Source organism: Salvia splendens, chromosome 18 (assembly GCF_004379255.2).
Source record: "Salvia splendens isolate huo1 chromosome 18, SspV2, whole genome shotgun sequence".
In the NCBI taxonomy this organism is placed as follows: Eukaryota; Viridiplantae; Streptophyta; class Magnoliopsida; order Lamiales; family Lamiaceae; genus Salvia; species Salvia splendens.
This window is the reverse complement of record NC_056049.1, coordinates 15790611-15809448: the sequence shown is the minus strand read 5'-3', so window position 1 is coordinate 15809448 and position 18838 is coordinate 15790611. Positions and strand designations below refer to the sequence as shown.

General features: G+C 39.3%; 1 protein-coding gene across 1 annotated transcript; it reads left to right on the top strand.

Annotated features, from left to right (window-relative positions):
• Positions 1–16642: 16642 nt before the first annotated feature.
• LOC121776794 lies at positions 16643–17296 on the top strand. Its single transcript, XM_042173958.1, has one exon. It carries the CDS (start codon positions 16643–16645, stop codon positions 17294–17296), a length of 654 nt encoding a protein of 217 aa, XP_042029892.1.
• The last annotated feature ends 1542 nt before the right edge of the window (positions 17297–18838 follow it).

The following is an 18838-nucleotide window of genomic DNA, read 5'->3' as shown; positions in this document are numbered from 1 at the left end:
TCTTCTTTTACTTAACTCACTTAACACAACTTTTCTTATGTGCAGAAAAGAAATGCCTACACTATTGAGGAACATAGGGAATAATAGGGTCTCACATTCCACTAACTCATTCAATTCACATTTCATTTAAAACTAATATATACAAGTGAGACCAATATTTTGTGGCTAGGGTCATTATCGGATTACCTCGATATTGACCCAATCCAATAAGGCCAAGCTATAACCTAATTTAAAATCATTGGGTCTTTATTGGTTCTCACTCCATTAACTTCGAGTGTGCTCGTATTGGGTTTCCGTGCCATGTTGAAAATTGAGAGCCCTACCGTTAACATTAGTAAGTTAATATACAATTTTGCTTGTTACGACATGATAACGATTTGAACATAATATTATACGATAAAATTTGATATTACACGATTAAAACTTATAATAACATGATTAAAACTTTATCACGTTAAATTTAAATAATAAAATGAAAGTATAATATTTTTCATTAATAATTTTTTTATTTATTAACGGATAACTCTAACCTAATCAGACTCAATCTAAAATCATTGGGTTCCATTTAGGTAGATCTGGTAAAGGATCCAACCCAATAAGGCTTCATCCATTGACCCAAACCTATTGACTTTGTCTCTATTCAAGTGTTCATGTCTGATTTCCGTGTCGTATCAAAAACGGGCAGCCTTACTACCAACTATGAGCCATACGAATGATTTTAGAGAGATAATGGTCTTCAATACTAGCCACGTTTAATTTTGTTATTTATTAGTATTATATTAAATGGATAATAAGAAGTACTACCCCGTCCACAAAAAATTATACTCTCTCCGGCCCATATTACATGCACTTATCGTTTTAGGCCGTAAATTTAGAATTGATTTTTTAGTATAATTAAATTAGTACTTTAAGTTTATGAGAAATTATTTAATAAAGGAAGTATTAATTAACTATAATATATTAATTAAATATCATAATTCTTTCTTGAAATAGAAATAATGTAACAAATTAAGATAAGCCGAAACTCAAAAGGTTCAAGTAACACGGGACAAAGGGATTACTAGTTTTACCATTTCAGGTTATCTACCAAAATTAGACTAATTCTAAAAATGAAAAGTTTTAAACATCACTAACACTACTAATAATGTTGACTCCATAATCCGCTAACACTATTTGTGTCATTTACAACTTTGTCTAATTTTGAGGATGAATGTAGTATAAATTTAGGGCATAAGATTGTGATGTCAATATAGTATACTCCATCCGTCGAACAAGAGTAAGTACTCTTTCTTTTTTAATCCATTCCACAAGAGTATGCACTTTCTAATTTGGGAAATTATTTTCTCTCTAATGAGTGAGACACATTCTGCACTATCAATATTTAAATTACTTTTTCTTTCTATCTCTCTTATTTTAATAATTGTGCATTAAAATTCATGCCCGACCATGAGTGCATACTCTTGTGGACGAAGGGAGTATTAAAAATATTAACACAGTGACATGAGTGTCAGAAGTATTTAATATTGACATTGTGAATGTATTGAAGCAAGTAATAAGAAAAAATATATTAAATAAATAAGAACTGTATAAACCAAAGTCGTTAATAACACTCCCTAGAATTCTATGAATTTAGCTATTCATAATGAAATACACTAAACCCATAGTTTGTACGGAAAAAACTTAGAAAACATAAGTAATAAGATAATAAAACTCAAAGGTTGAATCTCTTAGCATTGATCTTCTCTTGATTCCACGCTTCAAACTCTTTGAACAATAATGAACAGTGGAAGGAACTCTCAAATATTATGCTTGAGTATAGTATGCAACAAAAGGTACATTGGATGAAGCTTGAGGGATTAATTATACCTCCAAGTCGTGTACAATGACATAAAAAATCTTCACATGGTATGGTAAATCTTCAACGATCGTTGGACAACATTTAGTAGCTTCTGGATCTAAATCAGCAGTCGCTACGCATACTCGAGTGGTCGTTGGGTGAAAGTAGCTTTACTGACTTAGGTCTCGAGTATACTCAAGTTTAATGCACTGATTTAAACAAATAAAGCGCGCGCACTTGATCAAGACAACAAGCAATGGATCAAGATGATTACTAACTAGTCGTTGTTTGTGCAACCTGAGAGACTCAGGCTTTCAAAACCTTAACCCACAATACTATTAATTAGTAAAGGGAAGTAAGAGTCAAATCCCACAAAGAGAGAGGCGTGTCGAGTTGTGTTTGGGACATTGGGAAGGTTTTGGCTGCTGCCACGCTTCAAGGTGAACTGTTCAAGTCACAGAATTAAACTGATCAACTAAACTAGGTAGGATTAAAACAACACATAGCAAACGGATCAACTCAACTAGCAAAGTACGACAGCAAAAAGTAATCGGGACCACTGAAAAGAAAACTACGCACTACCAAAAGCTGCTACGACAAAAAGTTGACAGAGACAGTTACTCTAACTAACTACGACCTTCATCTACGATCAACATAGTAAATTGACGAAACATCCATGGCAGATCCGAACAGAGTATTTAGCAAAAACAGACTAGAAAACAAAACTAAGACAGATCCATGCAATTCGAACATACAGAAATGTGACGCCCCGTCTTTTTCTATTTCTTTTAAGTTAGTTTTTTTGAATTACCGTCGAATTTTAGCCAAATATCGTTCTGTTTTATTTTGAGAGTCTATGGAATTTATTTTTTTAGAAATCCGAAATATTAATTATTCATTCTAGTCAAGCAGTCAAAATTTGGTCAAATATATTTCTCCCAAATCCCATCAACAAACGTTTTCCCCATAACAGAAGTGAAATTCTTTTAGCCCAGTTTCACTACATAAATTGTTTCATGCTCTTTCTACAACACCAAGTTAAGGCTATCATGTTCTTTTTTTTCCTTATCGTATTTGATCTAGTTGATTTTCCTAAAAATTTCACTTCACGTTGGTTGCAAACCTGTGAATCCATTGATGTGACTTCATTATTCAATAACCTGATGTCACCGAACCATGATCAGTGCAACTTTATGATGCTTGTCTATTCTTCTAAATCCTCCCACGATTGACCATCTCATGTCATGACATGTTTGAACCATCATTCATTATGCCAAAATTTTGCAAATTTGATTTGACAATTGAAATATCTTATTTGGCAGCCTACTATGGAATTTGAGACCTAATTCAGTTTCATCATGTTTTCAAGACCTATCTCATATTCTTTCGAGCCCTCATCAGAAGTAAAGTCTCAAGCTTTATGAGTTTATTTGAAACCTTAATTCCCAGAATGAACATGATCAAGTTCAATGAAACTTAGACCCTGCTTTATTTTTTTTCCAACCAATTTTTGCAAGATGGTGATGAGATCTAAAAGAGTCGAGCTAGAAATGTTGTTCTTGTTTTCGCTTCTTTAATTTGCAGCCTTTCTGATTAAGACACCTTCAGCAGTGTTGTTACAATTTTGAAATCAGTTCATATTCAAGTATGACTGTTTGATCAATTTTTGAGTACTTGATACTAGACTTTAGTGAAAGGATGAAGTTGAGCTGTTCGGATACTCATAAGGAATAGGTTTCTATAGTCGACATAATTTTGGGAATGGATTGGCTTGCCGAGAATCACGCAACGAGTCACTGTAAAGAGAGACAGATTTCTTTTCAAGCCCCGGGCAAAGAGCCGACTATCTTGTACGGGATCTCTTTGAACCGAAGAACCTCCATAATCTCTGCTTTACAAGGAACCACGATGATAAAAAAGGGCGTCCGGCGTATCTTGTGTACTTGAACGGAGAGGAAAAGAAGGATTTGAGGGTGGAAGACGTGGAAGTGGTACGAGATTTTCCCGACGTGGTTCCTGAAACTTTGCCTGGACCGCCGCTCGATAGGCAAGTGGAGTTTACCATTGATTTGGAGCCTGGATCTGCGCCAGTATCGAAAGCACCATACCGAATGGCGCCTAAGGAGTTGGCAGAATTGAAGATTCAGTTGCAGGAACTACTCAATTTGGGATTAATCCGACCTAGTGTATCACCATGGGGAACGTCTGTGTTGTTCGTAAAGAATAAGGATGGAACGATGAGGATGTGCATCGACTATCGTGACAAGTTGACCTTGAAGAATAAGTACCCACTGCCAAGGATTAATGATTTGTTTGACCAACTTCGAGGAGCGGGCGTATTTTCAAAAATGGACTTGAGGTCGGGGTATCATCAACTAAAGGTCCGACGAGAGGATGTGCCTAAGTCCCGTTGGTCAGTCCAAATGACATCACAACGAATTCATAATGGCCATAATGAATTCGTTGTGATGTCATTTGGACTCACCAACGCCCCGGCAGTTTTCATGGACTTGAAGAACCGAGGAGGAGCATGGATGACACCTGCAAAACTGTATTGGAAACGTTACGAAGAGAGAAGCTTTATGACAAGTTTAGTTGACTTGAGTGAACTTTCTTGGTCATATCGTGACGGCAAATGGAATTCAAGTGGACCCAGCGAAGGTCGAGGCTGTGCAAAATCGGAAGTCGCCGAAAACGTCAAGTGAAACCCGTAGTTTCTTGGGATTGGTGGGATACTACCGATGTTTCATCGAGGGATTCTCTAAGATTGCGAGACCGATGACGCAACTGTAAAAAAAAGGAATCAAGGTGGTTTGGACGCCGGAATGGGAGGCAAGTTTTCAACTATTGAAGGAGAAATTGACTACAGCACCTGTCCTAGCGGCACCAGAACCCGATAAGGACTTCGCCGTCTATAGTGACACGTCGAAAGTAGGACTTGGATGGCTGTTGATGCAAGATGGGAAAGTTATAGCGTATGCTTCCCGGCAATTGAGAAGAATGAGCTTAACTTTCCGACTCATGATTTAGAGCTGGCAACAGTAGTACACGCACTAAAGATTTGGAGACATCATCTCTATGGAGTGAGATGCGAGATTTATACGGATCACAAGAGTCTCAAGTACTTCTTCGAGCAGAAGAAGTTGAACATGCGACAATGACGTTGGCTAGAGATCGTGAAGGATTATGATTGTGGTATTCACTATCATCCGGGCAAGGCGAACGTAGTGGCCGATGCCTTGAGTAGGAAGAACCAACCTCAATTGGCTTCGTTGCTAACTCGGGAGGAAACATTGATCAGTGAGTTCGATATGATGCAGTTGGAGGTAGTAAAAGCGCCCGAGACAGTAGGAGGAAGAATGGCGACGCTAGTGATTGTTCCAGACTTAAGGGACCAAGATCATAGAAGCTCATCGACGTGATGAGAAATTAGAAGAGACACTTGTGAAAGTGAGAATTGAGAAACATGACCATTTTCGTGAAGAGGCGGACAATGCTTTGACGTTCGATGGACGATTATGTGTGCCGAACGACGAGGCACTGAGTGATGAGATTTTGAGTGAAGCACACGACACACCTTACACTGCTCACCCTGGAAGCATGAAGATGTATCGAGATTTGAAGCAACGCTTTTGGTTGAACGGAATGAAAGGAGACGTAGCATCGTCCGTGGAACGATGCCTAGCTTGTCAACAAGTGAAGGCCTTACACCAACGGCCATATGGGAAATTGCAACCGCTCGAGATCCCCGAATGGAAGTGTGTCACGACCGCCCAAACTAGGGGTACTACAAACGAGGCGATCGTGACCACATGATAACATTAAAGACAACATTTAAGGGTAACATTTTATATGAAAACTTAATTAGCTTAAAGGATTAATATTTTAGTTCATTAAAAGTTTAGACAACAAATTTTTAGTTTAAAGAAACTTAATGTTATAAATTTATTATTAATTAGCAACGACTTATGGCAAAGTATTTTTCAAAAGAAGCAGCGGAGAAAAATAAATGTTAAAATCCAATTAACTTCCAAAAGAAATCATTTGGTTTAGTTCACGAAAAACCATTTCAGAGTAACAGGGTAAACATCAGATTAACGCCTAACACAATCAAACATGCTCAAACACAGTACGAAACAGAATAAAGTCTTGAGGCATAGTTCAAAAATATATCAGCGAAAATAAGGTTTAAAGAGAGTCAAGGATAACGTCTATGTATGAAGACACAACGCATCCAAAGTTCCTAGGCCAACTCAACATCCACCGCAACATCCCGCTCAACCTGCACATAGGGAAAAACATATGCAGGGCTGAGTACTTGTTGTACTCAATGGGCTCATGCCGAAAACATTTATACAGTTATGTCATCCATACCAGTGATCTCGAGTTTTATACGTAGTAAAGAAATATCATCGAGAACACAAAAACGTTTCATAGACTGGCCAGTCAAATAATCTCCTATTTTCTCAACAATCCATCAATCACAATCATCAATCCACAGTGCGACGAAAGTGTGGCCACACTATTCGCCCATGAGACCGGCCGACTAGCAAGGACGGCTCCCGATCTCACCAGTGTACACAACCTGATAGGGTTTGCGGCCCTACTCAGACCCGAATTTGTTTCACAACACAACCATATAGCCTAACGGAGTAAACTCAGACGAACTAGACATCAGGCACACAATCTCAATCAAAACAATCCATGGCATGACATAACAAGTTAAACCACCCTTATAACACGACATCATATTTTCGGAAAATAAAAAAGATTTGTTAAGAAAGCCCACCTCGTTGGTTTAATCAATTCAATATCCACTTAAGGCAACCCTCGTTCCTTGTGCTCACGTACACACAATAACCCTTGCCAATCATCATAACACAAATCAGCCTTCCATAAATTCACATTACCATGCATGTCCTATCGTTCCTTTTATCATTCCCTTAATTTACCCATCCCAACTTTCATCAACCTAAGGAACAACATGCCATAATATTTCTCAACGTGTCACACATAATCACGTCACAGGATACCTTCCCAAATCATACATGCATCATATAATTCATTAAAACTTGGCAACAAGTGATATTTCCACATAACAACAAATCTTGCAGAACTGCGCGGTTTGTTTGTAAAAATCACCAAAATATCCATCCGACCTCATATGAAGCTAAAATTTGGTCACAACACAGTAGACACATTCAAGTTCATCCAGTTAAAATTTCTCACTCAAACCATGTCGATTGGTCAGTCAAAACATTAATGCAACTCTCTGGTCAGAACATAAAAATTCTGGCAGCACTGCGCAGTTCATTTAAAAAATTCACCAAAAATTCATCCAATGCCCAATGAGGCTGAAATTTTCACAAAAACAGAAGACACTTCGAATTTCATTCAATTCAAAATTCACATCAAAATGAGGCCATTTGGTCGGTCAAATAGAAAACGAAACTTTCTGGGCGAGAATACAAGTTTCTGGCAGAATTGAGCAGTTGACTTCAAAAATTTATTAAAAATTCATCTTTCGTCAAAAGGGGCTGAAATTTACACACCACACAGAAAGCACCTTGAAGTTTACTCAGTTAAATATTCGAACCAAAATAAGATCCTTTGGTCAGTCAAACACACTTCGGAATCCACTGTCCGAACACCACAGTTTTCAGGTCTCAAAATTTCGAAATTAGGGTTTCTTCCTCATTCAACCAAACACAATTTTTCATGCTTCCCACACACAAACATGCTTCAAAAGGTTCTCACAATCATGTTCTCATATAACCACACATCATTCACCAATGAATCATTCAAACTTTACACATATTCATTCACAATCGCATATTCACAGTTTTTCTCATAAAAACACAAATTCCCACCGATTAATTTTGCGATATGTGATTCCTACACTCACTATATGCATGAATGAATCAGGAACAAGGTTTCAATGGAGAAGATGAGGAAAAGATTTAGTTATACCTTCTTGAATCGAAAACCAAACGGTAGAAGTAAAGATTGATGCGATTCGTCGGGAACTCTTGAAAATAAAACTTCAATGGATGCAAGAACAACGATGGAAGAAATTTTGGAGAGGTTGAAGAGAGGGAGGAGAGGTGAGGCACGAAAATTATGAGGGAGAATGGGGGCTAGGGTTTAGTTTAGGTGATTATATAGTCCTAGGTTTAATCCCATTAATTAATTAATTAATTAAGTGTGGAGGAATAAAATAGAGCCCAATAAATATAATCTCACAATTAAAAAGAAGGCAAAATTTCGAAAATTAGGTTAATAAATTCAATAAGGAATTTATTTGGTATTTACTTGGAGAGAAATAGATTCACAATTTAGGAAATAAGTCAATGAATATTCCATAAACAAGGGAACAAAACAAATTAAATCTCCAAGTAGGAAATAATGAGGGAAGGGGCGAAAATCTTGATGGTGTGCACAAGGAAATTATTTAAATCCTCAATTAAATAGAATAGGATTTAAATTTGATAATTTCTTTAAAGGAAAAGACTCCCATAAAATAGGCAGCAATAAAATAGATTTCCCCCAAGGAAATTAAGCTAAAAAAAGTGTGGGATGGAGACACAATAGAAGGAAAATATTCACATCCCCAATTAATTTGGCTTAGATATTAATTTGGTATTGAATAAAGGGAATTCCACAAAATAGGAAACAAATATATTCTCCTCTACAAACAGGGGGGCCGAAAATTGACTTAATTAGCCACAAGGAAATAATGCAACTCTTAATTTAATTGGGGTGAGAGAATAAAATGTGGCAAGATTTAATTGGATTTAAAATAAATGAAGGAATCAACAAGGTACCAATTTTATCAAAGAAACTAATTCATCCTCTTAATTCAAGAAGAGGATATCCGAAACTCACAAAAATAATAGGTTAGAGTTCGAGTTTCATGTAGCACAATTTAGGGATAATTTGATTTGGATTTAATTTGGATGAATATCCCAAAACAATTAATTAAATCCAAGAAAATTTCCAATAATTGGAGGGGCCGACAATAGCCACTTTATTTGGCTAGAACAAGATACATGATCTTTATTTAAATTGATTCCGCACATTAAATATAACTAGCACTTCATTCCAATTTCCCCATGACAATTTATAACACATAATCAAACTCAATCACGTAGCAACAATTTAAATTTCATAAATGAAATTTCCAATCGACATATCTTAAATAAATGTCACAAAATTTGGGATGTTACATCCTTCCCCTCTAAACAGAAATTTCGTCCCGAAATTTGATCGTCTCACATAAACAACTCGGGAAACTTTTCTTTCATTTTATCTTCTAACTCTCACGTGGCTTCCTCGGGACCATGGTGCTTCCACTACACCTTCACGGACGCTATCGTCTTCTTTCGCAACTCTTGCACCTTCCGATCTAGGATTGCCTCGCGTCTTTCCTCGTAGCTCATGTCGGGGGTTGAGATCACTTCTTCTTGATGAATCACGTGCTTGGGGTCGAACACGTACTTGCGCAATTGCGACACATGGAACACGTTCTTGTTGGGGTTTGGAGCCCCTTGCACAGCGGAAGTCATGCATTCACAAATAAATCAGATCCATTTGACCGATTATGGGATTAATTAACTTCATGTTAAACACAGAATTGCATCCAAGAACGCACATAATTCATGTAAAAGGAATTAAAACCTAAAACATGAATTCATACGGTTTAGAATTACCGATCTGATTCTCCAAAGAATAAACGATTGCTTGCGCCCTCTCCACGTGATGTTCTTCGTACTCAACCACGAATCTTCTAATCTGTATCCCGAACTCAGAATCTGACCTTTGGGTGGGCAAAGCTTATCAGAATCGAAAAGGGCTTGATTAGAAAGAAGACAGAATATCAGTTTTCTCAAAAACCGATTTTTCGTCCACTCCCAAAGGGGAGCACGAAAATTATGAGGTTCATTGGTCCATAATCTCCTTTCTAATCTCCTTTTATATTGAGTTATAATAGGCCAGAATAGGGATCCATGGAGGTTGGACTTGGGCCAAACCTGTTGGACTTTTACTAATTAAATTGAGCCCCAATTTAATACAAGTCCAACAGAATATTATTATCATCCACTATAGTACAATAATATTGACTGCCCGTCCAATCCCAAATTACGAGTAATCCGAGCTTTACCTCTTTAATTTATTATTTCCCATGTTTAAGATATAAATATCCATTAATTAATTTAAGTCTGTTATTTGACTTTAATTAATTAATATCTTTTTCCAAGAGTTGTCTTGTTCAAAATCTTTATTTATTATTCTGGAATAAATTCCAACCGGCCGGGTTTCTGAATAATAAAACCTTTTTCGAACACCTCTTGAGGATATTATCAAACTGGACTCACCCAGCCCACGATTCATTGCAATAACAATACTAGCACCTCTAGACATTAATCACCACTACCCAAGATATCAGGATTCTTGGATTGCGAAAAATCCGCACCATTTGATAAATCAAAGTAGTGCATAATCAATATCGTATGCTCAATGTTATATCAACAATGATTAAGAAATAACAATCACCGAGACCTAGTCTTTCAGTAAATAGCAAGAAAGACTTATCTCAACTGTTAGATCCTTCAGTGCTATACCACACCAGTGTCGTTTATTTCCTAAGGTAAGGAAACATGAGGACTGACACTACAACCTTTCACGATAGGTACCCAAAGCCTATCTAGGTTGTGAAATTCTATTTCTCTTCTACAAAGGACCGACTGCGTCACCTTCTGTGAACGTCGTTCATGACCAGTCTACTATGCAGAAGAATTAGACTTATTTGCTTCTTATACATTTAAATGTTTGAGAAACATCTTATAAATGAATAAGCAAACACCAATGCGATAAAAGTGGATTGTAGAGTTCATTGTATACAAGTAATTCTATCCGTGCAACATGCTCGAAATATGCTTTTCAAAATACCAATCCTAACAGTTGTGCACGTTCCCTAAACTGGGAGGTAACGCCAAGCGGTACGCTACAGGGCCTACTTCATCAATAATCTCGTACGGTCCTACAAAACGCGGTTTCAGCTTGCCCTTCACTCCAAACCTAAAAAATCCTTTCGTCAGGGATACTTTCAAGAATACTTTGTCACCAACATCGAATTTGATTTCCGTTCGACGCACGTCAGCATACGACTTCTACCTATCTTGAGCTTCCTTGATCCTTGCGCGGATTTGGTGCACAATTTCGGTCATTTCCCTTATAGCATCGGTTCCTAACATCTTCCTCTCGCTAACTTCATCCCAATAGAGTGGTGATTGACACTTCCTGCCATACAAAGCTTCATAAGGAGCCATATCGATCGTCGCTTGATAGCTATTGTTGTAGGCGAATTCAACCAACGGTAGAACAGTTTCCCAGCTTTCCCCTCGATCTAGGACAACGGCTCGCAACATATCCTCAAGCGTTTGAATCGTCCTCTCTGACTGCCCGTCCGATTGCGGGTGATAAGCAGTGCTGAAGTTCAGTTGTGTGCCCAATTCTCGTTGCAAACTCATCCAAAACTTTGATGTCAACTTCGTATCGCGGTCGGACACAATGGTCTTTGGCACTCCATGCAAACGTACAATCTCACTCACGTAGAGTTTAGCTAACTTGTCCGCTCCATAAGTAATCTTAATCGGTAAGAAGTGCGCGTTTTTGGTAAGTCGATCGATAATTACCCATATCGCAGTGTTTCCCTTTTGTGACTTCGGCAAACCCGTCACGAAATCCATGGCTAGATGCTCCCACTTCCACTCGGGAATTTTAAGTGGTTGCAATTTCCCATACGGCCGTTGGTGTAGGGCCTTCACTTGTTGACATGCTAGACATCGCTCTACATACGACGCTACGTCCCCTTTCATTCCATTCCACCAAAAACGTTGCTACAAATCTAGATACATCTTCGTGCTTCCAAGGTGAGCAGTGTAAGGTGTGTCGTGCGCTTCACTCAAAATCTCTTCTTTTAGCGCCTCATCGCTCGGCACACACAATCGTCCATCGTACGTCAAGCTTCTCAGCTCTCACCTTCACACGTAATTCTTCCAACTTCTTATCACGTCGTTGGGCTTCTATGAGGTTGGTTCTTAAATCTGGCTCAATCACTAGCGTCACTATTCTTCCTCCTACTGTCTCGGGCGCTTTCAATATCTCCAAACTCATTTTGTCGAATTCGCGAATCAACACTTCCTCTTGCGTTAGGAAATAAGCCAATTGCGGTTGGTTCTTCTTACTCAAAGCATCGGCTACTACGTTTGCCTTGCCTGGATGATAGTGAATACCACAGTCGTAATCTTTAACGATCTCTAACCAACGTCGCTGCCGCATATTTAGCTCCTTTTGCTCGAAGAAATTCTTGAGACTCTTGTGATCCGTATATATTTCGCATCTCACTGCATAGAGATGATGTCTCCAAATTTTCAGTGCATGCACTACTCCTGCTAGTTCTAAGTCATGAATCGGAAAATTCAATTCATTCGGTCTCAACTGTCGGGAAGCGTATGCTATCACTTTCCCATCTTGCATCAACACGCATCCAAGTCCTACTTTTGATGCATCAGTATAGATGGCGAAGTCCTTGTCGGCTGCCGGTATAGCTAGAAAAGGTGTTGTAGTCAACTTCTCTTTCAAGAGTTGGAAACTCGCCTCGCACTCCGGCGTCCAAACCACTTTGATTCATTTCTTCAACAGTTGTGTCATTGGTCTCGCGATTTTAGAGAATCCCTCGATGAAACGTCGGTAGTATCCTGCCAATCCCAAGAAACTATGGATTTCACTCGGTGTTTTTGGCGACTTCTTATTTTGCACAGCCTCGACCTTCACTGGGTCCTCTTGAATTCCATTAGCCGTCACGATAGGACCAAGAAAGTTCACTTGAGTCAACCAAACTCACTCTTACTGAACTTGGCATAAAGCTTCTCTTTTCGTAACGTTCCCAACACAGTTTGCAGGTGCCATCCATGTTCCTCCTCGTTCTCCGAGTGTACTAAAACGTCGTCGATGAAGACTAACACAAACTTGTCAAGGTACTCATGGAAAACTCGGTTCATCAAGTCCATGAAGACGGTCGGGGCATTGGTTAGCCCAAATGGCATCACGACGAATTCATAATGGCCATAATGAGTATGAAAAGAAGTCTTAGGCACATCCTCTCGTCGGACCTTTAGTTGATGATATCCCGATCTCAAGTCCATTTTCGAAAATACGCCCGCTCCTCGAAGTTGGTCAAACAAATCATCAATCCTTGGAAGTGGGTACTTGTTCTTCAAGGTCATCTTGTTAAGCTCACGATAGTCGATGCACATCCTCATTGTTCCATCCTTCTTCTTAACGAACAACACTGGCGCTCCACACGGTAACACACTAGGTCGAATAAAACCCAAGTCTAACAGTTCTTGCAACTGGATCTTCAACTCTGCCAACTATTTAGGGGCCATTCGGTATGGCGCCTTTGATACTGGCGTAGACCCTGGTTCCAAATCAATAGTGAACTCTACCTGTCTGTCGGGTGGCGGTCCAGGCAAAGCTTCGGGAAACACATCGGGAAAATCTCGTACTACTGCCACGTCTCCCACTTTCAAATCCTTCTTTTCCTCTCCGTTCAAGTGCACAAGATACGTCGGACGCCCTTTTCTTATCATCGTGGTTGCTTGCAAAGCGGAGATTATGGATGCTCGTCGGTTCATGGAGATCCCATATAATATAGTCGGCTCTTTGCCCGGGGCTTGAAAAGAAATCTGTCTCTCTTTACAGTGACTCGTTGCGTGGTTCTCGGTAAGCCAATCCATTCCCAAAATTATGACTACGTTCTCCAAAGGCATACGTACAAAAGTTAGGCCACTACTCCTAATTCTCCTAACACAAACTCTATGTTCGAGCAAGTTCGCACAATATCAATTAAACTTCCACCAGGTGAAGACAACCTCAAACCCAAATCAACCTGTCTACAAACACGTCCGCATAAAGTGTATTTGAAAAGCTCAACCTCACCCATTCCTCCAAGTGTAGCATTAAGAACTCGAAAATTGATCAAGCAGTCTTACTTTGATATGAATTGATTTCAAAATTGTAGCTACACTGCTGAAAGTGTCTTAAGCAGAAAGGTTGCAGAATTAATCAAGAAAACAACGACTCTAGCTCGACTCTTTCGGGTCTCACTAACTTGCAACAATTAGTTATGATCATCTCCACGGAGCTTGAAAGAACATAAGATAGATCATGAATATGATTTTTACAAAACGACTGCGCAGTACTGCCAGATTTCTGTCATGTTAAACTTGTTGTCAAGTTTGAATGAATTACATGATGCATGTGTGATTAAGGAACGTATTTTATGGCGTGGTTATGTGTTATACGTTGAGGTATACTATGGTGTGTTTCCTTATGTTGGTGAACATTTGAGATGGGTAATTTAAGCAAACGATGAAAGGAACGATAGGACATGCATGATAAATTGTATTGATGGAAGACTGATTGTGTTGTGGTGTTGACAAGGGTTGTTGTGCGTACGTGAGCACAAGGAACAAGGGTTGCTTTTGAGTTGTGTATTGTGTGATTGTGGAGCTATAAGGGTGGTTTAAAGTGTTATGTCATGCCATGGATTGTTTTGATTGAGATTGTGTGCCTGATGCCTAGTTCGTCTGAGTTTACTCCGCTAGGCTATATGGCTATGTGTGAAATGAATTCGGGTCTGAGTATGGCCGCAAACCCTATTAGGCTGTGTACACTGGTAGGATCGGGAGCCGTCCTTGCTAGTTGGCCGGTCTCGTGGGCGAATAGTGTGGCCACACTTTCGCCGCACTGTGGAATGATGATGTGATTGTTGGATTGTTGAGAAAGTGGGGAGATTGATTGTCTGGCCAGACTATGAAACTGTTTTTGTGATACTCGTGATATTTTCTTAACTACATGTAAAACCCGAGTTCACTGGTATGGATGACATAATTGTTATAAAATATTTTCGGCATGAGTCCATTGACTACTACAAGTACTCAGCCCTGCATATGTTTTCTCTATGTGCAGGTTGAGCGGGATGTTGCGATGGATGTTGAGTGAGCTTAGGAACTTTGGATGCGTCGTGTCTTCATACATGGGCGTCATCCTATGACTCTCTTTGATAACTTATTTCCGCTGCTGTTTTTGAAACTGATGTCACAAGAGTTTACTTTACTTCCTACGGTTTTTATTATGTCAAATACTTTGAGACTTTAATCCGCTGCTTATTTCGGTAAACTAAAATATTTTTGCGGACTAAAATAAATGTTATTTTGGGATTTAATTAGATTTTTGCATTAAGTGTCAACTTTTATGGTGTCCCCCATTTCTTCCCCGCTCTTAGTCCCTCCCCTTGGTCGCGATTTCCCTGTCCTTGCTTTTCCTTAGTAAGGGCGACCGTGACATAAAGCAACCCGGAAGCCACAACGGAAGTTGAATCCGAATATGCGGGAAGAGGTTTTGAAGGAAGTTCTGAAGTTGTTGTCATTAGGGATTGTCAACTCAGTGCCTGATAGCGAGTGGGTCAGTCCAATCCATATGGTTCCTAAGAAGTTGAAGATCCAAGTGGTGAAGAATGACAAGAACAAGCTGGTACCCACCCGCTTAGTTACTGGTTGGCGGATGTGTGTAGACTATCGCAAGCTGAACGCTACCACCAGGAAGGACCACTTCCCCCTACCGTTCATCGACCAGATGTTGGAGCAGTTGACTGGGAGGCAATATTTCTATTTTCTGGACGGATGCAGTGGCTACTTCCAGATCTACGTGGATCCTGAAGACCAGGATAAGACCACGTTTACATGCCCGTTTGGAACCTATGCACATAGGCGGATGCCCTTCAGTCTGTGTAATGCTCTAGGAGCGTTCCAACTCTGCATGATGAGCATTTTTTCCAATTTGATCGAAGATTTATAGAAAGCTTCATGGATGACTTCACAGTCTACGGAGACTCTTGTGACTCCTGTCTACGCCACCTAGACGTGGTTCTGGAGAGATGCCAAGCAAGGAACCTGGTCCTAATTTTGAAAAATGTCATTTTATGGTTACGAAAGGTATCGTGTTAGGGCATGTGGTATCAGAAAGGGGAATCCAAGTGGATCAAGCCAAGGTCGAAGTCATATCCAAGCTGCCGTTCCTTACTAACCAGAAGGAGTTAAGAAGTTTTCTGGGGCATGCAGGGTTTTATCGAAGGTTCATTAAGGATTTTGCCAAAATCGCCCAATCTCTTACCAGACTCCTCCAGAATGAAGTCGTGTTTGTCTTTGATGAACATTGCGAGGCTGCTTTTAACCTCCTCAAGGAAAAGCTGATATCCGCGCCAATCATCCGGGCACCTGACTGGGAGCAAAGGGAAGTTTTGATGCATTTCCACTCCCTTGGCATGTGGAGGGCATTTCGGGCCCAAGAAGACTGAAAGGAAGGTCCATGACAGTGGTTTCTATTGGCCGATTCTTAATAGAGACGCATATGAGTTCTGCAAAAACTGCAACCGTTGTCTACTGACCGGTGGGATCTTTGCATGAAATGAAAGGCCAAAGTTTCAGTCATTGTTTACGAGGTGTTCGACATCTGCGGTATAGAATTCATGGGTCCTTTTCCCTCATACTACGAGAACTCGTGTATTCCGGTAGCCGTTGATTAGTTTCTAAGTGGATCGAGGCCAAGGCAACAAACACATGTGAAGCATTATAGGTTGCCATGTTTTTTAGGAATAATATATTCCGCCGATTCGGAGTACCAAGAGCGATCATATCTGATCAAGGAACTCACTTTTGTAATCGCACCATCGAAGCATTAATGAAGAGGTATGGGGTTCAGTGCAGACTGTCTAGCCCCTACCACCCGCAAAGCAACGGTCATGCTGAAATCCCTACCCGAGAGATAAAGAGCATCCTAGAAAAAAGAGTCAACCCTTCTAGGAAGAACTGGAGTGCAAGGTTGGAAAATGCTCTGTGGGCATACATGACAGCCTACAACACACTGATAGGAATGTCCCCCTACCGCATCATTTTCGGGAAGAAGTGTCATTTGCCAGTAGGGATTGAACACCGAGTGTACTGGGCAGTGCAACAAGTTAACATGGATGCTAGAGCCTGTGAGGAGGAAAGGAAGTTGCAGCTACAGGAGGTGGAGGAACTCAGGTTGGAGTCGTTTGAAACAACAAAATTATGGCACGACAAAAATCTAAGGACCAAAGATCTCCAAGTTGGCCAGAAAGTACTACTCTTTCAATCGCGATTGAAGCAAATGTCTAGGAAGCTCAAATCAAAATGGACGGGACCATACATCAAAACTGCCCTTCGTTCTAATGGAGCAGTGAAAATTTCAGGGAGTACCCCTAACTTTGAACCTTTAATAGTAAATGGACATAGGCTGAAGGTGTTTAGGGACAACGCGGAGGTATGTGTAGTGGAAGAAATTCCACTACACGCACACCTTGATGTCGCCTAATGGTCAGTAGGATAGGAATTTGAAATCCCACCCAGTAAGTTTCAGGATAAAAATATGAAAATACTATAAATATTCAGTAGCCTAAAATTTAATGTCAAGCGTAACCAAATATGAAAATTCAAAAAAATATTCTTTGCAACTTAAATTATATTCATAGTGCGTAATGACCAATACAGTTTCCAATTTGGTGCAACTCTGAAAATATATTTAAGTATCCCTTTATTTTGTTTACATACTTAGCAAATTGAGGGGGAAATTTGAATTACGGAAGTAATTGAATGGGAATGAAATTTGAATTGGTTGTCCTTGGGTATAGCTTTGCACGCATAGGCTGCGACTGGGAGGGCGCGTGAGGCAGTGAGGTGACAGGCGTCTGTTGGGGTTTGTATACAAAAAGATGTTTTGGGCGTACATAACTTTGTACAGTCAGCTTGTGTATGTATACGAGAAACGCCACGTCTACTTGTTTACCTAATTATGAGAATAAATAATATAATATAATGGTTTATTTATTGAAATATAATAAACAAGTCTAAGGCTTTTTTTACTAAGAAGGTCAAAGTAGGAAAATTCGATGAATCCTCATGAGTTTTCCAGTAGGGGACTTGGCTAGATCTAGTAAGAAGAAATACGTATTCACAACCTAGATAGGCTTTAGCTACCTATTGGTATGGTTGCGATGTTTGTGATAATTCTCCATTACCTAAGAAGAGATTAGTAACAACGGTGTGGTAAAGCATTGAAAAGATCTAATACGAAATGTCATCTTTATTGCTATCTACTGAAAGAATATATTTTAGAAATTTTAGTATTTTCTAGTCTACGAAATTAATATCAATATTGTTTATTTAATCAGACGCCACTCTGACTTATCAATATGGGAGAGCTTGTACGTAACTCAAACATGATATCTTGAGTGGTAGTAATTGAATAACATGAAGGTATTGGAATACTATTTCATAGAATTCGCATGTCCAGTATAGTATGATTAAATCCCCATGAGGTGTTTAAAAAAAGAATTTATTATTCATAAATCTGCGCAGTTGGAATTTGTTTCCATGAATAATAAATAAAGTTTCAAACAAGCAAACTCTTTGGATAAGTAATTTAATTCAAGTCATATAGCAGACAAAGAATTAAATTGACGGATTAAGATAATCTTAAACGTGGGAAATAGTGAAGAGATGGGAAACCCTAGAATGCACAACACCACACAACTCACTCCCTCCTAACCCTAGCACGTGGGAGAGTTAGGGTTTTGGTTCTTGTTCTTGTTCTTGTTCTATCCTAATTCATAGGATTAAATCAAGACAATTTCGTGTTTGTGATTGGTTTTCCCCAGATCTCATATCACTTTTATTAGATTGTTCGAGATCAGCCCACACGGATGAATAATCAAGGACGTGGGAATAGTATGGAAGATTCGTGGTCGATAAATTAAGGAACTACGGGTGGTGCAGGAAGCAACATCAATCCTATGATGGATAAAGAGGTAACAATCATATAAACGTCAAATTTCATGTCTACGTGTTTATTTGATGT